At 68.3% G+C, this 18,971-nt stretch overlaps 1 protein-coding gene across 5 annotated transcripts in view; it reads left to right on the top strand.

Moving 5' to 3' along the window:
* The window catches only part of LOC141732449 (opioid-binding protein/cell adhesion molecule homolog), a 318,029-nt gene that overhangs the window by 286,862 nt on the left and 12,196 nt on the right, over nucleotides 1-18,971 (top strand). For all 5 annotated transcript variants that reach the window (XM_074561476.1, XM_074561477.1, XM_074561475.1 and 2 more), the window contains 4 exons: nucleotides 8,653-8,778; nucleotides 8,976-9,110; nucleotides 9,188-9,308; nucleotides 9,675-9,826. In XM_074561476.1, the coding sequence (XP_074417577.1) occupies nucleotides 8,653-8,778; nucleotides 8,976-9,110; nucleotides 9,188-9,308; nucleotides 9,675-9,826 (534 nt within the window). The remainder of the gene's footprint in view (nucleotides 1-8,652; nucleotides 8,779-8,975; nucleotides 9,111-9,187; nucleotides 9,309-9,674; nucleotides 9,827-18,971) is intronic.

Genomic DNA, 18,971 nt, shown 5'->3' with positions numbered 1-18,971 from the left:
GGACGCCGCGGGGCCGGGGATACCTCGGAGGCATGACACCCCCCCGCGAAGCCCACGTCGCCTCTCGGGAGGCGGGAAGCGTCGCGGACGAGCCGGGAGACCCCGCGGCATCGTGCCGCGAGAGGGTTTCGGCGCGAGGGGCGCGGCGGACGGTAGCCAGGGCTCGGCCGCGCCTCCTCGGCACGGGGAGTTTCAGGACGTGGGGTATAGTTCATAGCGTCAGGGAATCGTAGAGCTGCCTGGGTGGGCAGGCACCTTTCGGATCGTCTTAATTGCGGATCGTCGTTTCCGTGTGAAACGCGGAGCTCGGGGTGCATGTTTCGGTTTAGACGGTGGTTTTTGAGGTCAGCGTCCCGGCGTCCTCCTCGTTCAGGCAGCTGTAGGGAGGAAGGAGTACGCATCGAAGGGGCGTAGCGTAGCGCGGCACCGTTTCGGGGCCCACGCGTGGCGCGACACCCCGTCCGCGACACCCGAGATCTCGGTGTTGCCCGTCGATACCGGCCGTCCCTACCTCGGCATGGTCTGCGGTATTCCTCAGATGTCCTCGGTTTCTGACGTAGTTCGAGACCCTGCCCCTGTACTGCCTTAATCCTGCTCGCCACGGATTTTTGTCATTGAAACCTCTCCCGGCGGTCGGCGTCGTTACCGTTCGGTTCGCCTTGGCGCGATCCGTTTTCCCGTCTCGGCGTCGTGCTGCGTTCCTCGCCCTGGGGGCCGGGCAGGGTTCGGAAGGACCGCGGCCTTCGTTTCCGGTGGCGAGGTCCCGGTCGTGCGGTCGGTCCTCCCGAGTCCGAGGAAGGAAGCGCTCCCGGCTCCGATCCTGTGTCCCTCGGCGCAGGCGCCACCTCTCCAAGCGGTGGCGATGCAGGCGTAGCTATCCCGCCAGCTTCCGGAAAGCCAGGTGAGCCGATTTCGTCCTTCGTAAGGATAACCGCCGGCTCCTGGAGTCTCGACGAGGGCCGTCCCTTGTTCCGCTCTTCTTCCCGGACGCGGGCCGCGCTCCAGGCTCGCCCGGCACCGCAGGTTTCGCGACGGCCGCAGTTAATTTCGCGATCGTTTATCGCGCCGGCTTTGACGTCCGGGCGGGAGCCGAGACAGCGATAGCTATTGAAACCTTACCCGGGGCGGGGGGGGCCGTACGGCGGAGGGCCGACCGAGGAGGCGCGGGGAGCGGCGCGGCCTTGCCGGCTCATCGCGGGGAAGAGTCCATCGTTGGCACTAAAGGTAGAAAGCGCTCATGTTGTAAGCGTTCGGACGCTGCAGTATTTTGACGCGAGGGGCGCACGTGTGGCACGCGGAAGGACTCCAGAGAAGGGAAAGGGCGGTAGAAAGTAGCGCCTGGCAAGCGGCGACCCGCGCAGCCGGCTCGCGTCCTCCTCGGGAGCTTCTTCTGCCCCTCGGGACCCCGTCCCAATTGGCGATGGCTTGGGGTTTTTGTGTGCCTACGGAAGAATATGCAGAAAGAAGGAACAGAAGGGAAGCGGCGAGCGTAGGGGGAACCCAAACGCAGCCAGAGGGACAAGAAGAAATGCCAGGGGACTCGTAGAGGAAGGGGCAGAGCGGAGGAGAGGCGCGCGCCCAGCGGAGCAGCGGGCGTCAAAAGAGCGGGAAGCGGCAACGGGGAGAAAAGAAAAGATGTTGCAAGGAGCCCGGAGAGAGGGAAGGCCTGCGACGAGCGAGGGGACGACGGGCAGGAGGGAGGCGGCACCCGCCGCCGCGGCGGGAGCGGCCACCTTCCCTAAAGCGTTCATCACGACGTGCTAGTAACAGCCAGGTCCGAAGTGTGGAGGGGAGCGCGGAGGAGGGGCAGGGCGGGGAGCCCCCAGAGGACGTCCCGGGGCTCCCCTTCTCCGGGAGCCTTGGCGCGCGGGAAAGGCCCCGGCGGGATCGGAGCCGCAGGGACCGGGAGCCGACGCGACGGAAGCTCGGCAGCAGGCGATTAATTACAGCAGAAAGCGAGGATGAGGGAGAGGGGGGAGCACCGGAGAAGTCGTTTCCCCATTATATTTCCGATCCGAAAGAAGGTTTTAGCGCGCGCACACAAATAGCTCCCTGGGAAGCACTCTCGCTTGCTAATTGTTCATAAATTTACCGACAGGTGGTTTACACAGTAGGTATAACGCGCCGAGTTTTGCTTTTACGGCTTCCCCCGTCTCAACGCGAAAACCCGGAGAGAAAGGGCGTGCGGCAAGCGGTCGGGAGGCTCCGCCTGGCACAGGGCACCGGACGCCGGCGTCGAGTCGGCGCGACGGCTCGCGACCGGTCTGTCCCCGTCGGGTTTCGCATTTGGTCCCGCGGAGGGGCCCGGGCCGGCTCGGCCGTCCCTTTTTGGGATCCGGTGAGGTTTTCTTGCGGGGTTTCCACCCTAACGGGCGTCAGAGCATCACGGTCCGGCCCCGTGGCAGGGCTCCCGCCGCACGTGGAGACGGGGGACGCGCCGCGGGACGCTCCCGGGCTCGGAGACCATCGTTGAGGAGCGTTTACGACCCAGAGAAGGGAGAGGGGAGATAGTCGCCGAAATGGGGAACCCGCAGCGGGCGCAAGGCAGCGGCGCGGCGGCGAGCGACTCGGGCGGGCCCCGGCGGTAAGGGGCAGCGGGGAGGTGAGTCAGCGTGCGTGCCGTGGCGCGCATCAGCGTCACGTGTCGTCGACGGTCATGCCACGAGGACCGGCATGCTGTCTCATCCCGCACGGTCGAGCGTGGCAGAGGCGTCCCCGCCGGTGGGCACCGGACCCGTGCGGTCGCGGGAGAGGCCGAGGCCGTCCGTCGTCGCCTCGGCGCGTCGGGTGGCGGCTCGTGAGATCCGGTCGCGTCGGCCCGCGGGCCGCGGAGTGGAAGCAGGGGCGGCAGGGGCTCGGGCGGCCCCGGTGACCGGAGGAGGGGCCGGGACCTCTAGCGCTCGGGAGGGTCCCCCGGATCGCCCGGCTCTGCCGGCGAGGGACGTTGCCGGTGTGGCACGTAGCGTCAGGAGGCAGGGCAGCGTGAGGGAGGCGCGCGCCCGCGGCCAGCCCCCCGGGGCGGTTTTCTCGGTTGCGGAGCAAGGGATGGACGGCACGTCTCCCAGAGCGGCACGCGCCGGGGCCAGACGGGGCGCACTCGTCGGCACGTGGGGCGGCGCGGCTCTCGAGCAGTAAAGGAAGGAGATAAATCACAGGCTTATTGTTATTGAATTTAGTGGCATCGCTTTCACATTCGATTTCTCTCGCCGGCTTTGCGGACAAACAAGAAATTACAGTGCCAATGCCTTTTGTGGCCGACGGAACATTACGCATTAGCTTAGCCGTGATTAATATTACGTGGGGTCGATGCAATCCCGTGCGGGCCGCGCGCCGTTCGGGCGAGACCGTGCCGCTGCCGGCTTCCTCAGCATGTCATCGCCATTGCGCGGGCTCGTAGTTGCAGTCTCGTACAAGGAAGGGAGGACGATGAACGAGGCGGGGGACGGGGACCGCGCACCCCCACCGGGCGTTCTCCCCCGAGCTCCCGAAGGCGAGCATCTCGCCCCCGTGCCAGGAGATTCCTCGGGGCCGGGGAGGGCCTCCGGGAGGGGTCGCGGCCACGTTTGTCCACGGCGCGTCCTGGCACCCCCCCGGGAACGCAGGTGCCGTTCCGGACGGCGGGTGAGGACAGGTCAACGGCGGCGGGCATCCCGCACGTGGGGGCCCGTGCCTGTCGCGGGGTTACTGCGCGTGAGCGACAGGGGAGCCTCTCGCCCTTTTTTCCTCAGCTGTTGCGTGGCGTGGGAGCGGAGCGGGGGGAGCCGGCCGGCGGAGCCAGGTGTTATGCAGTCTCTTGTGCGCACGAGGACATGTTAGCACGTCAATAGACGGAGCGGGTGACGGCCCCGCCTCTTCCCGGACGAGCGACAGCCCCGCCGTCTCCGTTCTTCTAGCTGGGGGCGCGTTGCTGTGGCTGTTCTAGAATCACAGAATCAGGGAACGGGTTGGGTCGGAAGGGACGTCCAGCGCCGCCCCTCTGCGCCGGGCAGGGAGACGCCTCCCAGCAGACCAGGTTGCCCCAAGCCCCGTCCAGCCCGGCCTCGAACCCCTCCAGGGACGGGGCGGCCACAGCTTCCCCAGGCAACGTGGGCCGGGGGCTCACCGCCCTCATGGCAAACAATTTCTTCCCGGTGTCCCGTCTCCGTCTCCCCTCTTCCAGTTGAAAGCTGTTCCCCCTCGTCCCGCGGCTCCCCTCCCCGACCCAGAGTCCCTCCCCGGCCCTCTCCGGGGCCTCCTCTGGACCCTGTCCAGCAGGTCCGCGTCCCGGCGCGCCCACAGCCGGACGCAGGACTCCGAGTAGGGGTCTCTCCCGAGCGGAGCGGCGGGGCAGAACGCCCCCTCGCTCGCCCTGCCGGCCGCACAGCCGGGGAGGAAGGCCAGGCCGCGGGGGGCTTTCTGGGCAGGCGATGCCATTTTCGGCGTCGGGTTGAGCTTCTCAGCCGCCACCTCCCCCCAGGCCCTTCTCCTCCCGCTCGATCTCCGCGTGTTCTCTGCCCGGGTCGTATTTGTGTTGATCCTGTAGGCGTGGCGAGGAGAGGCTGGCGTCCCTACCGGCTCTCGGTAGGGCAGGGGGAGGCAACTGTAAGGTTCCAGGGATAAACGGGGGAAAGGGTGCTGGGGAGCGGGACACGAGTCGGCACAGTACGTAGGAGGGCGGCGCAACCCGTCCCTTTGGGGACGTGGAGGGCTCCGCGCGGGGACGGGAAGGAGGACGGACCGCGCGCCCAGCTCAATCCTTCGCGAGACAGGACGGCTCCGGCCGGACGCGATGGTCAGAGGAGCCGTGCGCGCGCCTCGGCCGTACCGGCCTCCTAGCGCTCACAGGGTATGGCCGGAGCGCCGTTTTACCTCCCCGGTCGCGCGTGTCACCGGATTCCTCCTGCCCGGCGGCGCTCGGGTCCGGCCTGGTGCCAGACGCGTCCGCGCGCGGACCCGGCCGCCCGCCGCCTCTCCCACAGCATTCCCCGCGCCAAGGGGAAGGCGGCGCGCCCTCGAGATGCCGTCCTTGTCGGCCTGGCCGGCGGGATCGATGGCAACGTCATTGGGGGCCTGAGACGTCCTTCTCCGAGCCTTGGTGACGTTGTAGGCGACGAGGGCTGCGGCGGCGGGCTACGGGGTGGCGGGACGGGATCCCGAGCCCCGCCGCACGTCCCCGCCGCCTCTCGGGGGCGTTTCCTGTCCGATCGGGGCCGGCGGCGCGGCAGGACGGCGGCATTTCCCCGGCTCCTCGGGCTTCCGGCTCGCGGCGGAGGGATTTGGGAGGCGCCCTCGTTCGGCGACCCGTGCCAGACCGTCCGCGTGCTGCATCCGCGTCCTCTGCTCTGGGCCCGGGTTGTAGCAGCAACGCGTGTATTCGTGTGCCTTGCCGCGCGAGGAACGGGTGCGCCGGGGCCGCAGGGATCGCATTCGGGATCTTTTAGGGCTGCGCGAGCTTTTGGGGCTTCGGGATGCTTTCCGTATCTGTAGGAGCTTTCGGCGTGGTTTGGCACTTTTGGGGCCTGGAGGAACCGTAAGGGGTTTTTTTTTTTTTAGGATCCTTGAGGGCTGCAGGAGCTCTTTGGGCTTGCGGATGCTCTTCGCGTCTCATAGGGCTGTGGGAGCTTTCAGGGAGTTTAGGAACTTCGGGGGCTCTAAGGAACCGTATGGTTTTTCAGGACCTTTTAGGCCTCGTAGGAGCTGTAGGGTTTCTTGGGAAGCGTTAGGGCTTTTAGGGGCCTTTTTTGGCCAGGAGGGAAAGTGTCGACGTGTCGAGGAGGGGGACGGGCTCCCGCCCATGTTCGGCGTGGCAGGTTTTGTGGGGGTCCTTTGTGGGTGCGGTCTGCGACCCAGGTGACGGGAGGGGGACGCTGGTCCCGAGCCGGGAGGGCGCGGATGCGCATCCAGCTCCGGCTGACGTCCTGCCCCCGCCTGTTGGGTCCGGAGAGCGTGACCGCGTCCCAGGGGCGACTCGCCAGAGGCGAGCGGGACGGCAATCGTGCCGGGGGCGAATCCGGAGGGAGCCGGGCCGAGGGCGCGTCGGCGTCCCTCGGCCGGGCGCTGTGGGGTCCGTCCGCCCACCCGCCCGCGATGAGACCGGGCGCTTCTGCGCAGGGTCTGACGGGAGCAGGGCTGCGCGGAGGAGACGGGAGGGTTCTTGGCGGGCTTGCCGAGCGTTGAAGCGTTGGCGTGGTTACTGTCGATAGCGAGGGCGTGTTTTCTCTCCGGTCGGATTTTAGCGGGGTGGCAATGTTTTACTCTCGCGGCCTTGGACCGGTTTCGGCGGCGGCTCGGGAGTTGTCGTCGGCCTTGTTTGTCGCGTCGGAGCCGGCGCACGCGTTGTCTCGTGGCGCTATCGGAGCGGTTTGGGCGGAGGAGGGAGCGTGTGTGTGTTGCGTGTCCGAGAACCGTTTAGTATGAAATACCGGCTTCGGGAGGTGGAGACAGAGGTTTCAGTCCTCTTGTTCTGGGGCGGCGGGGGAAAAACTCTAAGCGGAGATGTAGTCGCCGGTCCGTGGTTTACGAGACTGACGTTTCTTCTAAGCTATGAGAGTGTTTTCGGTAGTTGCGCATTGTGTTTTCGCGGGTCCTGGCGATGGGCAACAGGAGCAGTAGGAGGGTGAAGCCGGCGAGGGCGGCGAGTCGTCCAGTGTCGCGGAACGGGCGTTCCGCGGCCCGGCTGCCCGCTCACGTTAGGACGAAGAGGTCGGCGGCCCGGGCTCAGCGCAGGAGCCGCGACAGGGGGCAGGAGGTTCTTGCATGTCGGGTGGATTTGTGGCGCAGGGGGCTTAGTGACGGGACACGCAGGGGAGCCGCTAGGGCCAGCGCGCCTCCCGGTTTGCTGGGGACGGAGCGCAGGATAGCAGATGCGAATAGGAAGTGGCGTTCGGGCTTGATAGGCAGGGGCGTAACGACGATGGCGACGCCGACGACGTATCTGTCGGGGGCCGCGGAGCGCCCGGGCTTCCTCGGACATACGGTATTCTCTGGTTTTGTCGTGTGAGCTGCGCGTGGCCGTCCCCAGCGTTCGGAGTCGGGGCCTGGGGGTTTGCGACGTGTGGGAGGCGCCCGCTCCGCCCCGGCGGTGCGCCAGCCCGCCAGCAGCGGTGCGTATGGGGCGCAGGGCTGTGAGCGGCAGATAACGTGTGCAGGGGTAGGCTTCGTGGTGTCTCCGTTGCCGGCCCTGTTGTCCCCTCGGATGGAAGCGGAGCCGCGAGAAAGCCGGCCGGCCAGCTCACACATGGGCGGCCGAGTGCGGATCGTGCGACGCCTCGTGGTGGAGGTCGACGTTGTTTGCTCGGTGGTCCCGGTAGTCATTTGAGGTGCCGCGAGCGGAGGGGAGAGGCCGAGGGGCGCCGGCCGTCGGGGAGGAGGTGAGACCTTTGAGGGAGCAAGGGGTTTCTGCAGCCTGCCGGTGGCAGAGCTCGTCGGGGCGGCCTGAAGGCCGAGTCTGCGTTCTGGGGCTCGCCGGCACATTCTCGGTTTTTCGGGTCGCTGCTTTCCCCTGAAGGACTCGGACAAGCTCGCTGCGCTCGTAGGAGACTATACTTCTGCAGTAACGTGTCGAGGTGCGGGGACGTTGACCGCCTCGTGGGGCCCACGGGGCCGTGGAGACCGCGCCGGGCGTGCGCCACGGCGCGTCCTTGAGCGTCGCCTCCGGCGCGCCGGGGAAGGAGGCGGTCGGCGGAGGTGGCGCGGAAAAGGCCATCGTCTCCCCCCGTGCCGGGGAGGCCGCGCGAGAGGGACGGGCTCGCCGGGGGCAGGTTTTGTGGCGTATGTCAGCGAGGAGCCCGGCGGTTCCGGGCGGTTTTGGCCGAGCCGCTCGGGGCACGCGGCCCCCAGGCGCGCCGCCGGACGTCCCTTTGTCTGGTCCGCTTGGGGAGCGGCACGGCAGCCCCAGCAGGGCAGGGACGGTCGCCGCGGGCACGAGGCCTGGCCCCGGGCTTCGATTCCAGGCGGCGCTGGCCGTGGGGTTTTTGAGGGAGCATTGCATCCTTGCGGCGTCGGGGGAAAACCCTTGGCGCGAGGGTTGGGTGTGCGGCGGCATGGGAAGCGGGGCCCGTGGCCCGTCCAGCCTTTGGCGGGGGGAGGGGGGGGGGCAGGGGGGGTGGCACAGGGCATCCTTTGGGGTCCCGTCGGGGCGGTGTGTGGTCGTGTGCGCCTAGTTTCGCTTGTTCTCTCTTTTTGGGGCGGGTCCCTTTTGGGGGCGGCGTCTGCCGGCCCGGCGGCTCGGAGCCCCGGGGCGGGGCATCGGTGTGCGGGCTTTAATTGCTTTTTGCTGGGGCCGGGGATATTTATGAGAGTGGAGATTGCCGGGTTATTTATGCGAGGGAGTATCTGGGCGCGGAGCCATATAAATCACCGCGGCTGGTATTGAACGGAGCAGGCGCTCAGTAATTGAAAGAGCTTTAATAAATATGCTACAATACGAGCCGGGTCGGAGAGTGGGTTATCGGGACGCGGGCGGGCGGGCGGCAGGCGCGTCCGCCTCCCGTCCCTGCCGGGCGACGCCAGCTTTGAGGGACAGGGTCGGTGGGAGGAGAGGGCGACAGGGAGGAGGGCGGCGGCCGTCGTCGGGGCGGGTCTTGGGGCCGGCGCTTCCCAGCGGCGCGCCAAGGCGTCCGTGCCGGCAGGTGCGTTGACAGCGGCTGGGGTTTTTTTTTTTGTCTTTGGCAGTTCCCCCGCAGATCGTCAACATCTCGTCGGACATCACTGTCAACGAGGGCAGCAGCGTGACCCTCATGTGCCTGGCCTTCGGCCGACCGGAGCCCACCGTCACGTGGCGGCACCTGTCCGGGAAAGGTGAGAGCTCGCTGGGGGCTCGGCGGACGAGCCGCCCGGCCCGTGGGGCACGGAGGGACGTCTCTGTCGAGGCGGCCCAGGCGAGGGCGAGGCGGCGGGCCGCAGGGAGCGGCCCGGTCGGAGGGCGAGGATGCCGGGGTCCCGCACGTGTGGCGGCGGAATGGTGACGGCGCTCCGTGTCGGCGGCTGTGTCCCAGGGCCCGGGTTCGCGAGCGAGGACGAGTACCTGGAGATCACGGGCATCACGCGGGAGCAGTCCGGGGAGTACGAGTGCAGCGCCGTGAACGACGTGGCCGTCCCGGACGTGCGGAAAGTCAAAGTCACCGTCAACTGTGAGTGAGGGGGATGGGGGAGGAGCGGCGGGGCGGGCGCACGGGGCCGGAGGCGACAGGGCTGGGCGTCTCCGCAGACCCGCCGTACATCTCGAACGCCAAGAACACGGGCGCCTCGGTGGGCCAGAAGGGCATCCTGCAGTGCGAGGCCTCGGCCGTCCCTGTGGCGGAGTTTCAGTGGTTCAAGGAGGACACCAGGTGAGGGGCGGTGAGACGGGCTCCCCGTCGAGACGGGGCGGGGCCGGGGGGGGGGGGGGACGGCGGCAAGCCTAGGGGCGGGAGGGCGGCGAGGGGAGGTGGCGGCGGCGGGTCCGGCGGCGGCAACCCGGAGCTGCTCCGCTGCGGTCGTGTCTGAGCACGGGGCCGAGGGCGGAAGGGGCCTGGCGGCGCCGTGGGGTTTCTCCCGGCGAGGGCGGCCGCGGCACGGAGAGCAGCGGGCGCTTTCGCCCGGCGAGGCGGAGCCTCGGCGTCGGGGGGATGGGGGGCCGACGGCGGCCCACGCGAAGGGGGCTCTCCGGGCAGGGCCCCGGCACTGTCGCGGAGGGCCCCCGCCTTTCCTCGCAGGTTAGCGAACGGCCTGGAGGGCGTGCGGATCGAGAGCAAGGGCCGCCTGTCGACACTGACCTTCTTCAACGTCTCGGAGAAGGACTACGGCAACTACACGTGCGTGGCGACAAACAAGCTGGGCAACACCAACGCCAGCATCATCCTGTACGGTAGGTGCCCCTTTTTATTGCAGCAAGGTTTGGTGAGGCGGCGGAGCCGGAGCAAGAGGAAGAGCATGAGGAGGAGGAGGAGGATAAAGGGCGGCAGGAGGAGGCAGCGGCGAGGCGAGCGGCCGGCCGAGCGGTGGCGCGGAGCTCGCCGCGATAAAGGCGGTGGGCTGTTTGTGGAGGAGGACGAGGAGAGGAGGAGAGCGGAGCGGCGAGGATGCGTCGGACGGCGAGAGCGGCCTTGCCCGGAAGGGGCCTACGAAAAGGGTGGCGGTCGGTGGAGGGCATGGCGCTCGTGGGCTCATGGGTGTTTAGGGGCAGGCGGCGGAGGCGCCCATCGGCGCCCGAGGAGACGGCGCCCCCGGCGGAGAAGAGGCTCCCGGCAGAGCCTCGCGCGTCGCTGGAGCACGGGGCCGAGGAGGGGGCCCGGCCAGGTGAGCGTGCGCTTCGGCCGCCCGGCGCGGCGTTCGTCCGGGTGTCGTACCGGTTGGGGCAGGTCCGGCGCCGCAGGTCGTGGAGTCACTGCAAGCCGGCCTTTGTATACGCCGTTGGCCTGTCCCAACGGTGACGGCCTAATGTACTGTAAACGTGACTGGACCGATAGGGGTGAATTGGGCATCGCTTGGAACATAAACCCAGCCGCACCTAGCCTCCCACTGTGGTGAGGAGTGTTAGAACGCAAGGGGGTTTACGGTCTGCCAAAACTAGTTTGCCTACTAACGCATCGGGCATCGCTTGGAATTTAAACCCAGCCGTGCCTGGCCTCCCGCCTCGGCGAGGAGCGTTAGAACGCAAGGGGGTTTACGGTCTGCCAAAACTAGTTTGCCTACTAATGCATCGGGTATCGCTCACGAGGTAAACCCCGCCGTGCCTAGCCTTCCGCCTCGGTGAGCGGCATTGGAACGCAAGGGGGTTTATCGTGTGCCAACACCACCTAGCTGCTTTCACGTGATGGGTCGTCACGGGACGGGGAGGAGGACCGGCGGCGGGTCCTCCCCCGGCAGCATCGCGGCCGTAGGGGGCGCGGGGCGGGAGCGGAGGGCGGGGCCCGAGGCGGGCAAAGGCGTCCGGGAGGCAGGCTGTGCAGGGTTCATCCCATGGCCGCTGGGGACTGTGGCCTCAGGCGATCGCAGGCGTCGTTGTTGGTGCGGTCGGGGAGGGCGGCGTGGACTATGGTAGTTGTGAGAAGCCGTGACGCGGGTCTCGGTCCAAAACGCGACAGCGATGAGGTTGGATTCTCCCTGGGAAGGCGTCGCCACAAGAGGCGACGGCCCTGGATGCCGGGCGGTGTCGCGCCCAGAGGACAGGGAGGTGCGGAAGAGACAGGGAGATGGTCGGGCGGTTGCTGCGCGGTCGAGGGGGGAGCCCCTCCGCTCCCCGACGTCCTTTAGGGCGAGGAGTCGGGGCGCGACCCCATCGGGTTGTAGTGTCAGAGGGCGTCCGGGGTGTACGCGTCGAGGAGTCTTGGCGCGCAAGCGGTCCTTTCTGTCACGTAGCTGAGATTCGGAGGGGTAGCACGCTCCGAGGCAGTCTTTGCGGCTATGTCTGGGCAAGGACTCTTTCCACAGGGAGAAGTGTGCCAGAGAGGCGTCACGACCGGAGGCGAGAGCCTGGGAGCGCGGGCGAGCTCGATGGCCGTCGAGGGCGTGAGGCGTACGAGGAGCGGCGACGGGGGCCGGTCGGCCCCGGGGCGCGCGTCGCTCGGGTCGGCCCTCGGCCGCGTCGGGCGGGGCCCCCGAAGCCTGGGCGACGTAGCTGCAGGCAGGTGCCGCCGTCCAGGGCCCTGGGAGGAGTTACATGTGAGGTGGGGTGACGGGCTGCCAGGGCGCGAAGGCGCTCAGGAGGGGGGCGGCCGTCGCACGAGGGCGGCGGGTGCCGGGGCCCCTCACTGGGGGCTGTTGTGCCTGTGAGGCATCCGGGTTACGGGGTTTGTGAGCCCCAGCGTCGCGGGGTGTCTCAGCCCTATGAAGAGCACGGGGCGATGCGGGCCGACGCAAGGGGGATGCTTGGGGTGCTATGGGCGAGGCTGGCGCCGAGGGTATGGGGCTGCACGGAGGGGGCGTCTCGGCAAGGGAGAGGGCGCTGGGCGGCAGAGCAGCGGAGGGCGGCGAGGTCGCTCGTCCTGGGGCGGGGGTGCGGTCGAGAGGTGCCCTGTGTCATTTTTTGGGGGGCAGGCGGCGGAGGGGAGGTGTGAGCGTGGCAGGGCAGCGCGGTGGGGCGTGGGAGTTGTGGGGGGTGTCTGCGTGGCCGGCGATGCAAAGGGGCTGGTGTGTCAGAGGGGACCCGTGCGAGGGGGTGCTCTGGGGGTGGGAGACCAGTCCGGTCCCCTGAGCGATGGGCTCGGGAAGAGGGTGGGGGCGCCTCGTAGGCTGGGAGCAGGCGGCGCATCTGTGTGGCAGGGGAGAGTTTGGAGAGGTAGCCCTTGTCAGGCGGGGGCTCGTCCGCGGCCAGCGTGCCGGGGCGAGTAGCGTAGCGCGATGCTGTAAGCGTGGTGGGTTAGTCGGAGCAGTTGGTCTGGGCACGTTCCCCGTAGCATCGCACGGTCTCGGGTGCCCTTCTGTTGTGCTCTGGGAAGGAGCGATCGGGAGATTGTCTAGTGCAATTGGACTGGACGATCTCTAGAGGTGCCTTCTGGGTGGGCGTGTTCTGTGATGGTGCGCCCTGCTGGGATGCCGCGGGGGGGGAAGCTCTGCGTCGCCGGCGGGTCTCGGTCTCCTTTCTCGCCCGTCGTGGCCTCGTCGTCGGGATGCGGGAGAGGAGGCGCGCGTTTGTGGGCGGAGATTGGAAAGGCCGGGTGAGGGAGGAAAGGAGGGTGGCGACGCGGCAGGTCATCCGTCGCTGTCATTTTGGGGCAGGGTAGGGTGTATTGGCGGGGTCTTGAGGGAGGCGAGGGGAACCCTGTCTGGGTGGCAGGGGGTGGCGGCCCCGGAGCACCTGGTCGACGCTCGTCGTGGGCCTTTGCCAGTGGTGCGTCATCTGCGCGGCGGAGAGGCGGGGTTTTGGGGGCAGGTGGCGTAGGGGCGTCGTGAGCGGGCAGAGGGACATGCGTGTGGAAACGGGGCTGGGGTCGAGGCGGAGAGGAGAGGGGGCGATGCGGGGGGAGGGTTGCGGGCACGCGGGGGGGGCGGCGGGTGTCTCCGATGGCCACCGGAGCCCCCGAGATGGAGGAATGGGGGAGGCGGGGCCCGGTTGTTGTTTTTTGCCTTTATTCACGGAGCTCGTCTGGGGAGTGTTGGGGCTGTCGTCAGGGGCTCGTGAGGGGCGTCCCGGCAACGGCCTTGTCAGCAGGCCTTGGGGAGGGGCCAGTTGCCGGGCGTGGGCCAGCTCATAGAATCGTAGGATGTTTGTGGTTGGAAAGGACCCCCGACATTGTTGAGGCTGAGCAAACGAACGACGGCCTCTCCCGCGCCCCGTCTAGACGTTTCCCGAGCACCTCTCGGGACGGTGACGTGGCTGCCTCCCCGGGCGGGCCCTCCCGGCGCCTGTCCAAAAGGTCGTAGGTGGGATGGTGGTGTTGGACGGCCAGGGGCACCGGGCGCATCCGTGCGGCGGCAGGGGGGGGCGTGTCTCATTCTGCGGGTTGACTGGGAGCGGGCTATCGGCGAGTTGGGGGGACACCTGGAGGAAGGTGTCGTCGGAGCAGGGGTCGGGGTGCATTCCTGGGGGTCTGTCTGGGGTAGACAGGGCTACGGTAGTGGCGTCGTGTTGGTGGAAATTGTGCCTGGCCCCCTCTTGTGGGGAGGGCACGTCCGGGGAGAGGGGCACTATTGTGGGAAGGGGTATGGGGTCACCTGGCCTTTGGCTGGCGTGGCGTCAGGGGGCGTCTTGTCTTGCTGGTGGGCACGGCGCCTTTGTGGAGGGATGGTTGTTGCCGCCTATCCAGGAAGGTCGGGGAGCGCCCCGATCCTCTGGCGGGCTTCCTCCCGGAGCGTGCGCTCTGGGATGGGGTGCTGGCTGCGTAGTGGCGTTGTTGTCGCTGCGTGGTGGGGGCCGGTCGCCTAGGGTGTCCCCATAGCCCGGCTTGGGGGACTGCGTGTTGTTGATGTTGTGTGCCGGCCATGTGGTGCTCCAATGGGCCATCGGGCGGTCACGTGCGAACGGGGATCGGACCCGGTGGTCCCCGGAGGCGTAGGAGGGGCATGCGGGCAGCAGGGGGAGAGGGCCCAGGCCCTGGGTTGGTGCATTGAGCGGAACAGGTGTCGTGGGGCAGTAGGTGTCGTGTTTGGAGGCCGGGGCTGCGGTGAGAATGGTGGAGCGGGGGATATTGTACGGGAGGAAAGTGTTCCCGGCCCGAGGGGTCATTTTCTGGGCGAGGAGAGGAGGGACAGGGTGCTGGGGCCATATCTAGTGGTGGCAGAATCCGTTCTGAGATGCTGTGCTGCGTCTGGGTGGGTCGTAAGGTGTCACGCTCGTGGTGTGGCGGCCCGGGACGCTTCTGGGGGACCGGCCGCCATTCGGGAGGGTCTGGGAAAATGGGACGGTGGGCGATGGGGCGTCCGGCGCGTCGTCTGGGTTAGGGGCAGTGTTTTCCGAGGCGGTGTGGTTCTCTGGTCGGCCGGGAGGGGGGCGGCCCAATGGGGGGGGCCCAATGGGGCGACGGTGCCTGCCGCTGCGGGGGCAGGGCCTGGGAGGCGGCAGGAAGTGGCGGGGCGGGTCCTGCCGCCCTTACCCCGGCAGGCCTGAGCGACCTCGGGAGCGTAGCGCAGAGGGACGGAGCAAAGAGCGACGGCACTTTTCATGGCACTTCGCAGGGCGACGAGCAGGGGCCCTGGCCGGCAGGCCCCAGCCCCGGGAGCCCCTCTCTGCCCCTGCGCAGCCCCAGGGGCAAACCCCAGGCCCCGCAGAGAGCCGGGGGAAGCCAGGAGGGAGCTGGGGGGGAAGCAGGGCTGCCTCGGTTCCCAGGCCTGTCTGCGGAGGGCCCCTTCCTCGCATGGACCGGCGCCCTGCACCAATAAAGTCGATACCCCCCCCGTGTGTGCTCTTTCGGGCCGGGGTGGGGGGACGGGCCGCACCTGAGACGGGCGTTAGCAGGCCTGTCGGGTATGTCCATCAGCTGAGGAAGATGAGGGTCATTGGCTGGGAGGGAGGGAGGAGGCAGGCCAAGGAACTTTACTTACTTACTTACTTAGTCAGGAGGCGAGGAACTTGGTCAGGGCAGTCGGTCAGGGCAGTCAGTCGGGGAGGCAGGCGAGAGGCAGGTAGATATCAGGCACTCGCTTCCTTAAGCAGGGCACTCTGGCAGGCAAGGGACTAGGTCGGGCGAGGTGCTTCCGAGGCGAGAGGCGGGCGGCAAGGAGCGAGGCGCAGATGGAGGACCTGCCTGACCCGAGTCCCACGTGAGACGCCGCCCGGGGGCCCTCTCTCGCGAGGACAGGCGCCCTTCGAGGGGCCCGCCGGTACCTGAAGGGGGCTGACGAGGTGCTTTGGGCTCGCCAGAGACTAGAGGGAACCCGGCATGGTCAGAGACGAGTCGCTGCGCCTCACCCAGCAAGGCGGCAAGAGCCCCATCGAGGACGACCTGACAATACACGGGTCAGAAAACACCCTCGAGGTCATCCCGCCCAGTGCCTGTCTCGGACCGCTCCCTCCCGGCACGCTTCTGTCCCGAGGCCCGCTCTACAGCCGGCCGGCCAGCAGCAAGAAGAGACAGGCACCAACCTCTACGGGAGGCCCTGCCCGAGGACTCCCACAGAGCGGCTGTCGAGACCGAGGCGACGCGCGAGACCGGTCTGTGGAGGCCGAGCCTCCGTAGCGGGAGGAACGAGGGCAGGGAAGACGACGCGCAAAGGGAACCCCTATGCGCCCCCCCCCGACCGTGACAAAGTAAAAGCCAGGGGGAGGACGCCCGCCCGGAGGCCCGCGGGAAAAAGTGCCTCCCGACAAAACAAGAGACGTGTGTGTGGCCCCCCCCCCGCCCTGAGCCACAGATAGACAGACACGGAGGGACGGGAGACAGACAAAGGGCGCATCCGCACCGGACGCATGCAGAGACCGAGGCCTAGATTGGCCATGTGCCGTGACGGGGGCGAGGGCACAGAAACGAGGGCGGGGAGCGCTCCGGGACTCACGGACGGGCCGCCGCCCGGCCCCGGGACTGCCCGTTCCCGAGGATCCCTCCCCTACGGTGCCCCGAAAAAGGCCACGGGTGCGCCCCTAAAGACGCACGCTCCTCCCTCCGTACGACGCTGCGGCCCTACGCACGGGTGGAACCGGGGTACGGACACCGGCGGGCGCGAAGGTGAGGGAGGGGCACGGCCGCACAAGACTACAGGAAAAGAAAAGTCAGGCGCCGGAAATCGCGCGGCCCCGCGACGCCGTAGGACCCGAGCGGAGACGCCGACGGCCTCGTGCCGAGAGCGCGCCTGACGGCGTGGACCCCGGGAGGCAGAGGCGCCCCCGGAGACAAACGCCAACCGAGGCGACGATGCAAACTCCTGCACGGGCGCCCGACCTTAGGCGTAGAGGGAATTCCACAGACGGGAAGACCTCTCCTCTACACAAAACGCAGACGCCAGCCGGCCGACTCGCTTGGGACATGGAGGGGATTCGGCAACGCCCGCTCCTGCCTGACCCGCGTCGTGCCTTTCTAGGAGGGAGCGGCCGCGTCAGCAGACGAGGGCAGAGCTAAGCCTAGGATCCGGCCGGACGCCTGCGAGGCCCTTGACGCTTCCCCACGACATCCTACAGCCCGAGCGGGAGAGACGCGGACCTCGCAGGGGGACTGCTTGGCAGCTAGATTTGCGGAGCCCGCCGTGCGGGCCCGCGACGCCCGGCGGGTCCGGATGGGGCGTTCTCCCCCTCGGCTCCGCTCTCCCGGAGGGCCGCGGCCGCGGGACGTCCTGGAGATGCTGAATCTCCAACATCTCCGGAGGCGCCGGGGAGGCCTTGCGCCGTCCGGCGCGCCCGCCGGAAAGCGGCGGAGGGGCCATCAGCGACGGCACGTCCCAAGAGGACGAGGGGCGACGGCCGTCTACCGGAGCGGGGCGGCTTTGCCTTAGACGGTGCAAAACTACTTTACAATGACGGCCGCGAGGCGCTCGCGCGGGATGCCCGGGGGGCCGGGAAGAGGATGGGGGCGCGCGCCGGAACGCCATCGCGCCATCCGTACGGTCGGAAAGGACCCCTGACATCGTCGAGGCCGAGCGAAAGACCGGCGGCCTCTGCCGCTCAGGCGTGCCCCCGAGTGCCCACTCTAGACGTTTCTCAAGCGCCCTCCCGGCGCCTGGCCGCTCCTTCAGCACGCTACTTCCTCCCGAGATCTAACCGAAACCTCCCCGGCCTCAGCTTCGGACCGCTTCCTCCGCTCCCGGCGTCGTTTGCCTCGGGGAAGAGGCCGGCGCCCGCCTGTCTCCGACCTCCTCGCGGGGAGTCGTGGAGGGCGACGAGGCCTCCCCTCGGCCTCCTCGTCGCCCCGCTAAACACGCCCGGCTCCCTCGGCCTCTCCTCGCGCCGGCCGGTCTCCAGACCCCTCGCCCGCCCGGCCGCTCGCCTCCGGGTCCCCCGACCGAACGCGGCGCTTGAGGCGAGGCCTCGCCGGCGCCGCGATCCCTTCCCCGCTCCCGCCAGCTGCCTCGGCCGCACGGTGTCTGCTCGCGAACGGTCGGTCCGGTGAGACCGTCTCCCCTGCTTATCTCTCCAAGGCCGCCCGACCGCGACCGCCGTCCTACAAACGGCTAAATGTGGCGAGGCCCCGCTCGTCCTGGTGCCGCAACCTTCCCGTGACCTCGAGGGGCCCTCCGCCGGGGCCCTGGACATCCGTCACTTCCTAGAAACGGACCTTCGTCTAGCTGGCGAGGGACCTTGCCTGCGACGGCCTCTGCCGTCTGCCGGCTGCGGCCGAAACCGCCGCCGCCGCGCCCCGTCCCCGGGCCCCGCCTCGCCCTGCCTTTTAAATCCCTTCTAAGGGGACGGCTCGACTCTGGCCCCGGGCGGCCCGGTCCGACGCTCCGAAACCCCGCTGCTGAAGACGACGGGCAAAATATGCACGCCAGACCTGCCCGGACCCCGTGTCCCGCCGGCGGCCGCTATCGCGGGCCTCCCCGCTCAGCAGAAGACGCCGATCCCCGCCTTGCTACGCGCCCCCGTCGCGTCTCGACGCCGAACACCTTACGTTGGGTACCGCCTCGCCGGCGCCCCGACCCTTTCCCTAGGCCCGCTCGCCACCCCGTGCCCGACGAAGGCCTTGATGGGATCCGGCTGCGCGGCCGCCCGGCCACCCCGGTCGTAGAATCCTAGAATCGTAGAATCGTTGAGGTTGGAAGGGACCTTTAAGATCATCGAGTCCAACCTTTAGCCTACCCTGACGAGAGCCGCTTCTAAACCGTGTCCCTCAGTGCCCCGTCTACCCTTTTTTTAAACGCCTCCGGGGATGGCCGACCCGCCGCTTCCCTGGGCGGCCTATTCCAATGTTTAATAACCCTTTCAGTGAAAAAATGTTTCCTAATATCCAACCTAAACCTCCCCTGATGTAACTTGAACCCGTTTCCCCTCGTCCTATCACTTGTCGCCAGGGAGAAGAGGTCGGCCCCCATCTCTCTACAACCTCCTTGCAGGTAGTTGTAGAGGGCGATAAGGTCTCCCCTCGGCCTCCTCTTCTCCAGGCTGACCGACCCCGGCTCCCTCGGTCGTCCTTCGTAAGGTTCGTCCTCCGGACCCCTCGCCGGCTTTGTAGCCCTTCTCTGGACACGCTCCGACGCCTCAATGTCCCTCTTGCAGCGAGGGGCCCAAAACCGAACGCGGTGCTCGAGGCGGGGCCTCGCCGGCGCCGAGTACGGGGGGATGTTCGCTTCCCTAGTCGGGCTCACCGCGCTGTTCCCGATACGGGCCAGGATGCCGTTGGCCTTCTCGGCCGCCCGGGCACGCCGCTGGCTCGTATTCGGCTGGCTGTCGATCGACGCGCCCAAGTCCTTTTCTGTCGGGCCGCTTTCGAGCCGCTCCGCCCCGATCCTGTAGCGCCGCGTGGGGTTGTTGTGACCCAAGTGCGGGACCCGGCATTTGGCCTCGTCGAACCTCGTGCCGTTGGTCTCGGCCCGCGGGTCCGGCCTGTCCGTATCCCTCGGCGGAGCCGACCTGCCCTCGAGCGGATCGACGCACCCGCCCGGTTTAGCGTCATCTGCGAACTTACTGAGAGTGCGTTCGATCCCTTCAT

The sequence above is a fragment of the Larus michahellis genome, chromosome 17 (assembly GCF_964199755.1).
Source record: "Larus michahellis chromosome 17, bLarMic1.1, whole genome shotgun sequence".
Taxonomy (NCBI): domain Eukaryota; kingdom Metazoa; phylum Chordata; class Aves; order Charadriiformes; family Laridae; genus Larus; species Larus michahellis.
The sequence above is the reverse complement of the archived record's forward strand: the minus strand, read 5'-3'. Positions and strand labels throughout refer to the sequence as shown.